Source organism: Theropithecus gelada, chromosome 10, assembly GCF_003255815.1.
Source record: "Theropithecus gelada isolate Dixy chromosome 10, Tgel_1.0, whole genome shotgun sequence".
NCBI lineage: Eukaryota > Metazoa > Chordata > Mammalia > Primates > Cercopithecidae > Theropithecus > Theropithecus gelada.
Window position 1 is genome coordinate 88,665,537 of NC_037678.1, and position 13,519 is coordinate 88,679,055.

At 37.4% G+C, this 13,519-nt stretch overlaps 1 protein-coding gene across 3 annotated transcripts in view; it reads left to right on the top strand.

Annotated features, from left to right (window-relative positions):
• Nucleotides 1-13,519, top strand: part of PCSK2 (proprotein convertase subtilisin/kexin type 2) — a 258,307-nt gene that overhangs the window by 24,640 nt on the left and 220,148 nt on the right. For 2 of the 3 annotated variants that reach the window (XM_025399674.1, XM_025399673.1), the window contains one exon: nt 10,137-10,241. The exons of the other annotated variant lie outside the window; for it this stretch is intronic. In XM_025399674.1, coding sequence (XP_025255459.1) covers nt 10,137-10,241 — 105 coding nt within the window. The remainder of the gene's footprint in view (nt 1-10,136; nt 10,242-13,519) is intronic. 3 annotated transcript variants of the gene reach the window in all.

Here is a 13,519-nt window from a genome sequence, read left to right on the forward strand (position 1 = left end):
AAAAAAAAAAAAAAAAAAAAAAAAAAAAAAGGCCGGGCGCAGTGGCTCAAGCCTGTAATCCCAGCACTTTGGGAGGCCGAGGCGGGTGGATCACGAGGTCAGGAGATCGAGACCATCCTGGCTAACATGGTGAAACCCCGTCTCTACTAAAAATACAAAAAACTAGCCGGGCGTGGTGGCGGGCGCCTGTAGTCCCAGCTACTCGGAGGCTGAGGCGGGAGAATGGCGTGAACCCGGGAGGTGGAGCTTGCAGTGAGCCGAGATCGCGCCACTGCACTCCAGCCTGGGCGACACAGCGAGACTCCGTCTCAAAAAATTTAAAAAAAATAAAAAAATAAAATAAAATAAAATAAAATAAAAAAGAGTACTCGCCAGTTATGAGTTTGTCTGATGGTTCCACCTGACTGAATACACGTTATGTATTTTTGGCAAGAAAATCACATGAACTATGTGCCCTTCTTAGTGCATCATAGTATGACTCATCACTGGTGAAGTTAACTTAGATCGCTTGGGTAAAGTGGTCTCTGCCAGGTTTCTCCACTATAAAGATACATTTCTCATTGTTTATTATTATATTTCACCTATTAATTTTAGCATCTATTGTAGATGTCTGCCAGCCACAATTATGTTATTACTGTGATATTTTCTGAATGATGATATTCAATGTCCATCATTTCTTCTACATTTATTGATGGGAATTCCACTGTAAGGAAGAGTTTTCCCTGCACCTCAATTTATATTTAATTTCTTATTTTAAAAACACTAAAACAAGCCAGAATCATGGTAAAATATGTTCCTCTAATACCCACTGGCCCTTCACAACTCCACATTTTCTCTCTAGTGTTAAAAATTCTAAGTTCTAGGTCAGATACAGTGGCTCACACCTGTAATCCAGCACTTCAGGAGGTCAAGGTGGGCAGATCACTTGGGGTCAAGAGTTCAAGATCAGTCTGGCCAAAATAGCGAAACCCGATCTCTACTAAAAATACAAAAATTAGCCAGGTGAGGAGGTAGGTGCTACTCGGGAGGCTGAGGCAGGAGAATTGCTTGAACCCAAGATGCAGAAGTTGCAGTGAGCCAAGATCGTGCCACTGCACTCCAGCTTGGGCAAAAGAGTGAGACTCCAAAAAATTAAAAGTAAAAAAAGAAATTATCAGATCCATAATGCCTCCTGCAATAGGAAACAAAAGGTCAAATTCATACTATCTGGTAGTGTTCAAAGTAGAAAGTTTTTGGAAAGCAAAATACAGCACACTTACATTTTCTTCCTCTCCCCTCACTTTTTTTATTTTATTAAATCTTAACATTATCCAGAGTATATCAGCAGGGTTAAGTAGAGAAAACATTTAAGAACCATTAAGCCTGGAATATGCACATGAAATATTTATGTTAAAGTTGCCATGGGGACTGTGGTTTTTAATGAACAGGAACTAAATCACGAAAGCTGCAATGTTCTAAAAAGCTTTTATTCACAGAAAAGACCCCTGGTTAAGTTGACTATTCCTTGAAGATCTTCCAGTATCTGCTGCTTTGAGTCCAGGCCTGTCCCCCTGTGCCAGGGATGTCCCTTGAGAGCCCTTATCTGAGCTGCTCCAGGATGATGTCATCAGTTGACAGAACCAATATTATTGTAGAGTTTCATGTTAACATAGCCATGAAAGCTGAAGAAATAAAACTTTTTTTTTCAGCTAGCTACTTGTTTCTGTAGTCCATTGCTGAGTAACAAACCAACCCAAAATTTGGTGGTATAAAACAATAATTTTATTATACTCATGAATGTGGCAATTTGTAATCCAGGCAGGGCACATTGGAAATGGCTTGTCTGTGGTCCACAATGTGTGGAGACTCAGTTGGGAAGACTCAGCAGCTAGAGGATGACTGGTATGGTTGGAGTTGGAATCTTCTGAAAGCTTCTTAATATGTGTATTTAACACCCTAAATGGGATGACTTGAAAGCTGCGATCTTCCAGGATTGTCAGGCAAAGCACTACACATGCTTCTCAGTGTTGCCTGGGCTTCCTCATAACATGGAAGCCTGAGAGGAGTTGTACTTCTTAAATTGTAGGTCAGGACTTTAAGAGCAAATGTGTTCCAGGGAACAAGGCACAAGTCAAATGGCCTCTTATGACTTAGATTCAGAAGTCACATGGCATCACTTCCACCATACTTGTAATTAAAGCGATCATGTTTCCCAGATGCAAGGGCTGGAATCATGGACCTCATTTCTTGATACGAGGAGTGTTACAAAAAAGCTGTGGCTATGACTTTAAACAGTCACACTCTTCAAAATTAAAACATTAGAAAAATACAATTTTTAATAACAGTGAAAAAGAGTCTCTTAAGATGAATAACCTTCCCTTTCTCCAAAAAGTCTAAGAAACATTCCCCAAGTATCCCTCTGACTATAATAATCTCTTCTTTGGGTTCCCATAGCAGCTTGTCAATAACTCTGCTACAGCACATTCTATTCTAACAATAAAAAGAGTGACTTATGCTTGAGTGCAAGATATTTTTCCAAGCACTTTTCATGCATTATCTCACTTAATTCCCATAATAAAAACATTTTATAAGAAAAAACCTGAGGCCCATGAGGGTTAAATAACTTGCCAAAAGTCATATCGCTGTTACGAGGAAGAGCGAGAATTTAAACCAAGACAATCTGGCTTCAGAACTCATGTTCTTAAATCACTCCACCACAAAGTACTGTTAATATATTGCTGTGGGAAATCTTCCTTCCGTGTGAATTGTGAGCTGTTTGTAGGCTGAGACCATATCATCATTACCTTTGTCTCTCCAGCACCAAACACAGTGCCTGGCTTATGACAAGGAACACAAAAACACACAATAGAAAAATGCACAAGAGAGAATAAACTAAAATGTCAATAAACATATGAAAAGATGCTCAAACGTTCAAAATAATTAAAAATATTCAAATACGATGACAAAATATTCAAGTAAGATGACTATAAATTGGCTAAAATTAAAATATCTTTAATAAATGTCAATCCAGTGTTACTTAGACAATGCGGAAATGGATAATTTTATTCTTATTTACTTTTCAGTGGATCTTGGAATATACAACCTTATAGGGAAACTTTTCTGAAGTATTTATCAAAATGATGAATGTTGATAATCTATGACTTAGAGGTTGAATTCCCAGGATACGTCCTACAGGAAAACTCTCATCTATACAAATAGTGATAATCATAAAGCTACTCATCATAGCATTTTTAATAGCAACTTGATTAAGAGATATAGTTAATGGGCCATAAAATTTATCCTCTAAAAATGTGCAATTCAGTGATCTTTAGTATAGTTGCAAAGTTGTGCAATCATTGCCAATATCAAATTTTAGAATATTTTTACCACCCTTAAAATAAATCCTGGACCATTAGCAATCACTCTTCATTTCTGTCTCCTCCCAGCCCCAGGCAACCACTAATCTAATTTCCAGCTCTATAGATTTGTCCATTCTGGACATTTCATATAAAGCAAATGATACAATATAAGATCTTTCTGTCTGGCTTCTTTAACTTAGCATTAAGTTTTCAAGGTTCATCCATGTTTTTATCATGTATCATTGCTTAATTCCTTTCCATTTAAAAATAATATTGCATTTAACATATATATCATATTTTGTTTACTGTTTTATCAATTGATAGAAGTGTACGTTGTTTCTAGTTTTTTACTATCATGAAAAATGTTGTTATGAACATTTGTATACAAGTATTTGCATAAATGTATGTTTTCATTTCTCTTATATGCACCCATACATGGAATTGCTGGGTCATATGACAAGTCTGTGTTTAACATTTTGAGTAACTGCCAAAGAGCTTTCCAAATAGGTTGTACCATTTTACTATCCCACCAACAATGCATGAGGGTTCAAATTCCTCCCTGTCCAGGTCAACACTTGCTGGTTTGGGTGCAGTTGGGTAGGGGATGTTTGTTTTAGTGTGTGTAAAGTGATATCTCATGGTTCTTATTTGCATTCTCTGATGTCTAATAATGTTGAACATCTTTTTGTATGTTTATAGGCCATTCGTATTTCTTCTTTGAAGAAATGGCTCCTCGAATTTGCACAGTTTTGAATTGGGTTACTTGACTTTATTATTGAGTTGTAAACATATTTAAAACATTCCTGTGCAAGACCCTTATCAGAGATATGATTTTCAAAATTTTTCTCCAATCTGTAGGTTGTCTTTTCATTTCCTTCATTATTTCCTTTGAAGTACAAGCATTCTTAATTTTAATGAAGTACAGTTTATGTTCTTATACTTTTTGTGTTGTATCTAAGAAAACATTGCCTAACCTAAAGACATGAAGATTTATTCCTATGTTTTATTCTAAGAGTTGGGTAATATTAGCTTTTACATTTGGGACTACAAATCATTTTGAGTTAAATTTTTCATGTGGTATGAGATAGGAATCCAAATTCATTTTTTTCATGTGAATATCTAATTGTTCAAGCACAAAACTGTGCTTGAACAGACTATTCATTCTCATTGAATTGTTTTAGCATCCATGTTGAAAATCAATTGACCATGAGTTGATCATCATAAATTATTTCTGGATTCAGTTTTATTCCATTAAACTACTATATGTCTCTCCTATGCCAGTACCATACTGCTTTGATTACTTTAGCTTTGAAGAGGTGTTGAAATTGGAAAATGTGAGTCTTCCAAGTTTGTTCTTCTTTATTAAGATTATTTTGGCTATTCTTGGTCCTTTGAGTTTACATTTGAACTTTAGGATAAGCAAAAATGACAGCTGAGATTTTGAAAGTAATTGTACAGAATTTGCAGATAAGTTAGGGAGCACTGCCATTTTAAAAAATCCATGAACATGAAATGCTTTTCCATTTATTTAGATCTTTAATTTCTTCCAGTGATGTTTTGTACTTTTCAGTGTACACATCTTGCACTTCTTTTGTTAAATTTATTTCCCAGTATTTTACTTATTTTATGTTATGTTAAATCAACTTATTTTCTTAACTTTATGCTTGGATTGTTCATTGCTTGTGTATAGAAATATAATTGATTCTGCATGTTAATCTTGTATTCTGCAACCTTGCTCAACTCTTTTGTCAATTCTAATACTTTCTGTGGATTCATTATAAATTTCTATATACAAGATATGTCTTCCACAAATAGAGATAGTTTCTCTTCTTTCTTTCCAATCTTGGTGCCTTTATTTCTTTCTCTTGCCTGATTGCATTAGCTAAACTCTCCAGTACACTCTTGAATAGAAGTGGCAAGAGCAGATAACTGTCTTGTTCTGATCTTAGGAAAAGCATTCAGCCTTTCACCATTAAGTATGATGTTAGCTGTAGGTTTTTCACAGATAGATTTATCAGATTGAGAAAGTTCCCTTTCATTCCTAATTTTAAGAAACATATTTATTATAAAAGAATGTTGTATTTTGTCACACGCTTTTCTGCATTGGGATGTCCATGTGGTTTTTGTTATTTATTCTATTGATATAGTTATTATAGTAATTGATTTTTAGATGTGAAAACAACTTTGCATTCCTGGGGTAAATCCTACTTGGTTATGATGCATAATCCTTTTTATGTGTGATTGGATTCAGTTTGCTACTATTTTGATGAGCATTTTGTTGCTATATTTGTAAGAGATCACAGTCTGTAGTTTTCTTTTCTTGTGGTATCTCTGTCTTTTCTTCATGTCAGGGTGATATAGGCCTCAATGAATGAGTTGGGAAGTGATTCTTCTTCCATTTTTTGGAAGAGTTTCTGAAGGACTGGAATTATTTATTTAAACATTAGTAGAATTAATCAGGATTAGTAGAATTCATCAGGATTTATTTTGCAGAAAGTTTTTAAATTACTAATTCAATCTCTTTACTGCTATTCAGGCTCTCTGGTAAATTTTTAAATTCTGTTATTGTACTTTTTAGCTCCAGAATTTCTGTTTGGTTCTTTCTTCTTATTCTTTTTATCTCTTTATTGATATTCTTTATTTGATGATTCACCATTCTCATGCTTTCCTTTAGTTCTTTAGATATGGTTTCTTTGAACATATGTCTGGGTATAGTTATATCGATATATAAATATAATCTGAATATTTATACTTATCTAGTTTAGTCTTTGTCTAGTAAGCCCAACATCTGGGCTTCTTCAGAGAGTTTTTATTATTTTTCCCACTATGTGTGGAGCATATGTTCTTATTTCTTTTTGTGTCTCACAATTTTTCTTGAAAATTTGACATTTTAAATAATATAATATGACAACTTGGAAACCAGATTTACCTCTCCCCAGGTTGTTGTTGTTTCTAGGTTTTGTTGTTTTTACTATCGCTATTTTTCCCCCACCCCCACCTCCGGTTTTTTTCTTGTGCTTTTTTATTATTATTATACTTTAAGTACTGGGATACATGTGCAGAACATGCAGGTTTGTTACATAGATATACATGTGCCATGGTGGTTTGCCACACCCATCAACCCATCATCTACATTATTTCTCCTAATGCTATCCCTCCCCTAGCCCCCTACCCCCTGAGTGTGATGTTCCCCTGCTTGTTTCCATGTGTTCTCATTGTTCAACTCTCACTTACGAGTGAAAACATGCAGTGCTTGGTTTTTTGTTCCTGTGTTAGTTGGCTGGGAATGATGGTTTAATGAAGGAGTTAATAAGTGGAAGTCTGATAGCATCTGAGTGACAAGGGAAGAACCACTTTGCATAATAATATGTAGAGTGTGTGTGTGTGTGTGTATGTGTGTGTGTGTGTAAGCAAAGAAGAAGATCTAAAACTCACTCATTTTACTATTAAGGAAATAATCATTTGCTCTTGCAAGTAGGTAGGCCTAGAGGGGGAAAAAAAAAGATCCATGTCCTTGCAAAGGACATGAACTCATCCTTTTTTATGGCTGCATAGTATTCCATGGCACACACATGCCACATTTTCTTTATCCAGTCTATCACTGATGGGCATTTGAGTTGGTTCCAAGTCTTTGCTATTGTGGAACTTAAATAAACTTACAAGAAAAAAAAACCATCAAAGAGTGAGTGAAGGACATGAGCAGACACTTCTCAAAGGAAGATACTTATGCAGCCAACAAACATATGAATAAAAGCACACCATCATTGGTCATTAGAGAAATGCAAATCAAAACCACAATGAGATACCATCTCACACCAGTGAGAATAGCGATCATTAAAAAGCCAGAAAACAACAGATGCTGAAGAGGATGTGGAGAGATAGGAATGCTTTTACACTGTTGGTGGGAGTGTAAATTAGTTCAACCATTGTGGAAGACAGTGTGGCGATTCCTCAAGGATCTAGAACCGGAAATACCATTTGATCCAGCAATCCCATTACTGGGTATATACCCAAAGGATTATAAATCATTCTACTATAAAGACACATGCACACATACGTTTATTGCTATTTGTTTATTTAATGTCTTTCTGGACTAATTCTGCAAAGTCTGTAATTTCTATAATGTGCCATTGAATCTGCTTGGTTAACTTAATAGTTAGCCAATGACAGGACAGAGGTTTTCTTAAAGACCTTGAATCAATGCAGCTTTGTTTTTGTTTTTACCGTTTGCTGAGGGGCTCTGTTGTATATATTGGGACATATCCTCAATGCTCAAGCAGGTAGTTTGAAACTCTGCTATGGCCTTCACCTCCTGTTTTTAAAGAGACTTAAAGTCAACTAAAGATGAGCACTTAGAGCCTTCTTCGATATTTCCTGGTTGTGTGTACAGCTCTGCCTATGTGTGTGGCCTTCTAAGTGTCCAGGAATATATTACAGCTTTGTAAAGCCTTCTATGGACATCTTAGTCCTTAGATTCTTTTACAAAGGTTTTTGTCCAGCCTTTTATTTGCCCCAGTTCATATTGCTACTTCAGGAAATTGCAACCTTAAAAATTTGCCACTGATTATTTTTGACAAATTCCCTGAGGAGTAGGGCTTTTCCAACTGAGCAAACCCTGGGACAGATCAAATAATAACAAATCCTATAAATGGAACTTTTCCAGATAGCTTCCAGGCTATTATTTATGGACGGGGCTTTTTGAATAACTCTAAACCCAGTCCTCACCCTCTAGTGTCTATTTGGCTACTGGTTTTCCCAGTTGCTGTGGTTGTGAGGATGTTCGTGTTCAAAGATGCTGCAGAGCTATGGAGAAGAGGATGGTCATAGAGCAATTTAAAATAGCACACAGTTTGCCATTATCACTGAGATTCAACCTTTTTATTGAATAAACTTCAGGTTGCTGCAAGCCTCTTGTTAATTTCCAGTGTTCTGAATAAGTTGATTTGGCAATTTTTTTCAAAGTTCTATTTGCTTGTCTATAACAGTAGATTCTTGAAGGTTCTTACTCTATTATACCTGAAGTTCCCCCACCCCAACACACAGCATTATCTTTGAATGTAAAAAAAATGGAAACATCTTAATATGCATCAATAATGGAAAGGCTGAATAAGTCATGGTATATCCCGTGTAATGGAATAATATGCAGCCATTCAATAGAAGAAAGTAGTCTGGGTGTTGAAGTAATATGTACCATAAACCCCATGACACATGTTTACCTACATAACAAACCTTCACATGTACCCCCAAACTCAAAATAAAAATTTGAAAAAAGGAGTTAATAAGTGGAAGTCTGATAGCATCTGAGTGACAAGGGAAGGGAAGAACCACTTTGCATAATAATATGGAGAGAGAGAGAGAGAGAGAGAGTAAGCAAAGAAGATCTAAAACTCACTCATTTTACTATTAAGGAAATAATCATTTGTTCTTGCAAGTAGGTAGGCCTAGAGGGAAAAAAAAAAAGATAACCTAACTCCAACACTGCCAACAAAGAAAACATGCAGAATTTTTACTTTGTTATTTGTACTTTTCAGTTTTCTAAATTTACTCTATATTTCCTTTATATTAAAAATAAAATAATAATGATAAATATTCTTTAAGAAATATTTGAGCCACACTGAGGTTCTTTGTGATTTAAAAATCTCAAATTGGCCCCATCTATGTTAGAAAACCTTTCTATCAAATCTGCTTCCCTTTTCTTCCAAACTCTGGATGGCAACACACACACCAAAACTTACAATAGCAAATACTTTGAGTAGTGGAATGCTTTCTGATTTAGGGACTCTTTCAAGAATCTGATGAAACCATGCGTCCTATTTCCCAAAAAAATGTACATATTTACATTATTTGTCTATAATTTGTAAGCATTCAATTAAATTAATTTATCAGGTTAAGAACTGCAAACAGCATGTCTTCATCAATGTGAAGACAGGTGGAGAAAAGCAAGAGATCTGGGAACTTCAAGGCCCTGTATTTATACAGAAGAGAAAAAGATGCCTAGAGAGGAAACCACTTGCTCACAAGCATACTGATGGCAACAGACATGAGCCACATACAGGTCTCCAAACTCCCAGGTCAAGGCTCTTCCCACCAAGTTACCTTGAATCATAGAACGAATGACTGGCTTGTTTAGGTTCTCCAAAACTCTTACAGGCCCCGTGCCAAAGATAAGCTCTCATTACTGTGACTTCTCTGATTGGCTCTGACCTGATTTCAAGGATCCTTGAGATGGGAAGATAGAGGGAAACCAGACCTGCCATCCAACTGGTATTTACTAAATTTAGATGTTCACACTGTGCTCAGCCTGATAAGAGGCACCAAGGGGTCACAGAAAAAGCCCAAGACACAGACAGACAGTTGAAAGTCTGTCACAGACAGCTATGAAGACATGACTAGAAAACATCGCAGCGTAATTCTGGAGCAACCAGGTGATACCTGGAGTATGCACGCTAGTCCAGGGAGAACAAGGAGAATCTGATGCGGGTGTGAATGTAAAGGCAAGGCTCCATTGAAAAGGAGAGGGAATCAAAGGATGCTCAGAAAGTTAAAAAATGGGGGAAAGAATAGAAGGTATTTGGGGAACAGGAGGAGAGCGAACACCACATGAACAAAGGCAAGGAGAAGAGAAGGAGGACATTGATAGGGAAATAGAGAACCAGGTCTGACAAGAGGTTTGGCAGTGGTTTTCTTGCATACTTCCCTACCCCAGGGAGCCCTTGCAAGCAGCCCCAGCTTTGGTGCCCCTCTCCCTGGGCGAACCCCAGAAGCTAACTATGCTTGTGTCTGCTTGACTCTCCACAGCTTCCCTTTGCTGAAGGTCTGTACCACTTTTATCACAATGGCCTTGCAAAGGCCAAGAGAAGACGCAGCCTACACCACAAGCAGCAGCTGGAGAGAGACCCTAGGGTGAGTGTTCCCCAGAAGCCTGCCTTCCAATCTCTGCTGCCACAGCTGAGCCCACCGAGGAGGTGTGGAGGGGCTGGCCAGGGATTTTGAAGTAAAAGCACTTAATGTACTATAATAGGGCAAATGGATGCTTTGCAGAGTCATACCAGAGACTCTCTGTTCCTCTATCTGTGCATAATAAATAATCACAGGCCCCTTTGTATGGCTGGAGGAAGAGGAAATTGGGATACCACCCTTTTACTGGTTATCTTCTCCTAAGTTATTACTGAGTGAGGATTTCGGGTTGCCTGGGAACATGTTTTGACCAGTGATGGATGGGAAGACACCAAGCAGTTTAATGAGTCATTTTACGGAAGGTTTCTACTGGTGAATCCACATGCTCAGAAGAGGTTGCCATGCCCCATGTTGTGAAAGGAAAGAATGAGGGAGCCAGTGAGTGAGCAGCTCACAGCAGGCAGTGGACTTCTCAGTATCCATGCATGACTGTGACCATAACACTATCTCAGCCTTTCTTCTTATCCTGTATTTTCTAGCACTGATGTAATTTACCTTCATGTCTCAGCTGTCTACTTGATATTCATCACTCACATTATTTTAATCTTCAATGTTTACCTTACTCTTGGACTCCAGGTTCCATTTCCTACTTCCTCTGATGGCTCAGATTCAACTTTCCCCCAATCAAACATATCATCTTAGCAACAAAGTGGCTTCTCTGCCAGTGTTCCCACTTCTTGCTTTTCAGAATAGGACCTTTAGTAATCATATTTTCCACCATCCCCCATACCTACACACTCATCAAATTGGGTAGATTCTGATTTCTGTTACATGAATCACTAAGAAGGAAAGTATGTAATAACTCAGAGAAGTTGCTTTCTGTACATTGAAGGCAGTGTAACCTCTTCCTCAGGACTCTCAGGGACCAGCTGATGAAAGGCATGTCAGATGTTTGAGTTAAGGATTTTCACAGGAGATTTCTTTTGAGCTGATAGAATCTGAAAACTCATTCTTGTGGGACTTTTCATGTGAACATTTCTCTGGGTTTAATTTGGGCTTCAATTAGGAATTCAGATAAAACAGTCTCTCAGCAGATTGCCAAATGACAGGCCACAGGCAATTTTTTCTTTAACTTCTCAAGAGTTCCCACCTTCCCTAAAGAGGACTTTCTGCTCTAGGAAGCCACTTTACTTTTGCAGTAACAATTAAGCTGCCTGTGCTGCCAGCCAATGCCAACTATTCTTAAAGGATCTGTCATAGAAGCTGGCACCAAGACATAAGGGAGAAGCTTTCTACTCTGTGTGGTAACAACCTTGGCCTTGGCTATACCAATACATTGCCTGGGGATGCCCTTGGGCAGCCATATGGACAGGAATCTTGTCCTGAACCCAAGGTGGGCATCAGTAGACAAAGATCACTCTGATGCACCATGACATTGGTCTTCCCTACACTTTAACCCTATGCCATAACCTTGCCATTTATGGCCAATTGTTTTCCTTTTAGTTATATATTTTCTTAAAAGTCTCATTGGCTTCTCTTCTTCCATAATTAAAAGCATTGCTCCAAGATTACTCAGAAACATATAAACTGGGAGCAGAAGGAAAGAGATACTTAAAAGGCTTGCACTGGGAAAGAGAACTGAGGCACAGTAGAACTCAGAAGTCACGGGTCAGAGAGGTTATTTAGTACCACTGGCCTGAGCTTTTCCCATTCTAGCACGTATGATCTCTGAAATGCTGATTCTTGAAGTGTACAGTGACATTTTTTAAATAGAAAATGGGACTTATTGGGTAATAATAAAAAGAGGAGATCAGGCACTGGCGATTCTGATCATTTGTCTTTCTCCTCAAAATATTATCTATTGTCACCAAAAAGGGTGTCTATTTCCCCTTCATTACCTATTATAAGGGTCCAGGTAGCCAATTGCCTCTACCTGGTAGTTGTAACCGTCTGCCCTGCCCATGAAGACCAACATAAAATGGCAGAGAAACTAAAGAAGACCAAGTTTCGTATACATTTTCTCTATCTTGTCATCAAGGTTAAATGTTGGGAATGTTGTCAATAATAAACTCATTCTAGGAAGCACAAAAATCTCATAATTCTTTGCAAAATGAAAAAAAAAACTGCTAATGATGACTGCCTTTTTCCAAAATATTAGATTAAGGTCTGAGTCTTTCCTGCATGATGTTCTTGTGGTTGTCTAATTTTGGCATCTGCTGATAGAAAAATAGAGTGGCAACAAAAATCGTTGACTGTGAACAGTGCAAGAATAGCAAACTAAAGATTCTGCCTTGTGGATTTATAGATGTTAAACCAAAGGGTAAACAAGTCTAGTGTAGGAATACCCCAATTTGGGGGTTCTCAAACACATTTAAACAGGTTGCAAAAAGAAAAGTAAATGAAAGTATAGAAAGAAAAGGAAAAGGACCAAGTAGCCAGAATGAGGTCCAGGCTTTCATGTCTTATATAGATGTTGCAAGTTATGCTTTATAAACACAGAGTTTAAGAGTAAGTTGTTTTATCATTCCCTGAAATGTACTGTCTCCTAGAACTGCTAACTTTAACTACGATTGCAGCCCCAACCCCCAGCTTCCTTCTCCTTCCTGTCCCTGCACCACTTCCCAGACTCTCTCACTCACTGTCTACAGGCTTGTGGTAAGGAACACAAAGCCCAAGGAGGTTGGTCTCAGCTGCTACTCACTTTCAGGGCTTCATCTACTGAGGTAGCTTTTGACCAAAGAGCTCCAACCTCCGCTATCAACCCAAGAAATATAAAAGAAAAAGGTAGAAACCCAAGATAGTTAGTTTTTGGCTTTTTTGACTTCAGACCAGAAATTTCAACGATGTTTGTCTCTCATGTAACACCTAATTTTTAAGTTTAAAGGTAAACAGAAAAAAAAAAAAGACTAGAAAGAGCTAAAGTGCTACTTTCCATATGTTCATCTTTGTTCATCAATATGCAGACAATAGCTAGAAAAACAGATTCTGATATAGACTGTGTTAAAGATGTTCTCTTCTCTTTCCAATTCTTGCTGCTAAAAGTTTAGCTGACTGCCGAGTATCATCATTTGGATGCTAAAAAGCAAAAATTGTGTCTTGTTTATTTCTGTAATATCTTTGCACAGTGCAGTTCTGAGCATATACTAGATACTCAGGAAATGACTGAGCATGTCAAATGAATGAATGATTATTATTTTTTCTTCAGGGTTTTAAGCCATGAAATAGTATTGCCTTTCTCATCTTATATTTTCCTCCCTATCCCAAAATGTGTCTCCATTAGGAAA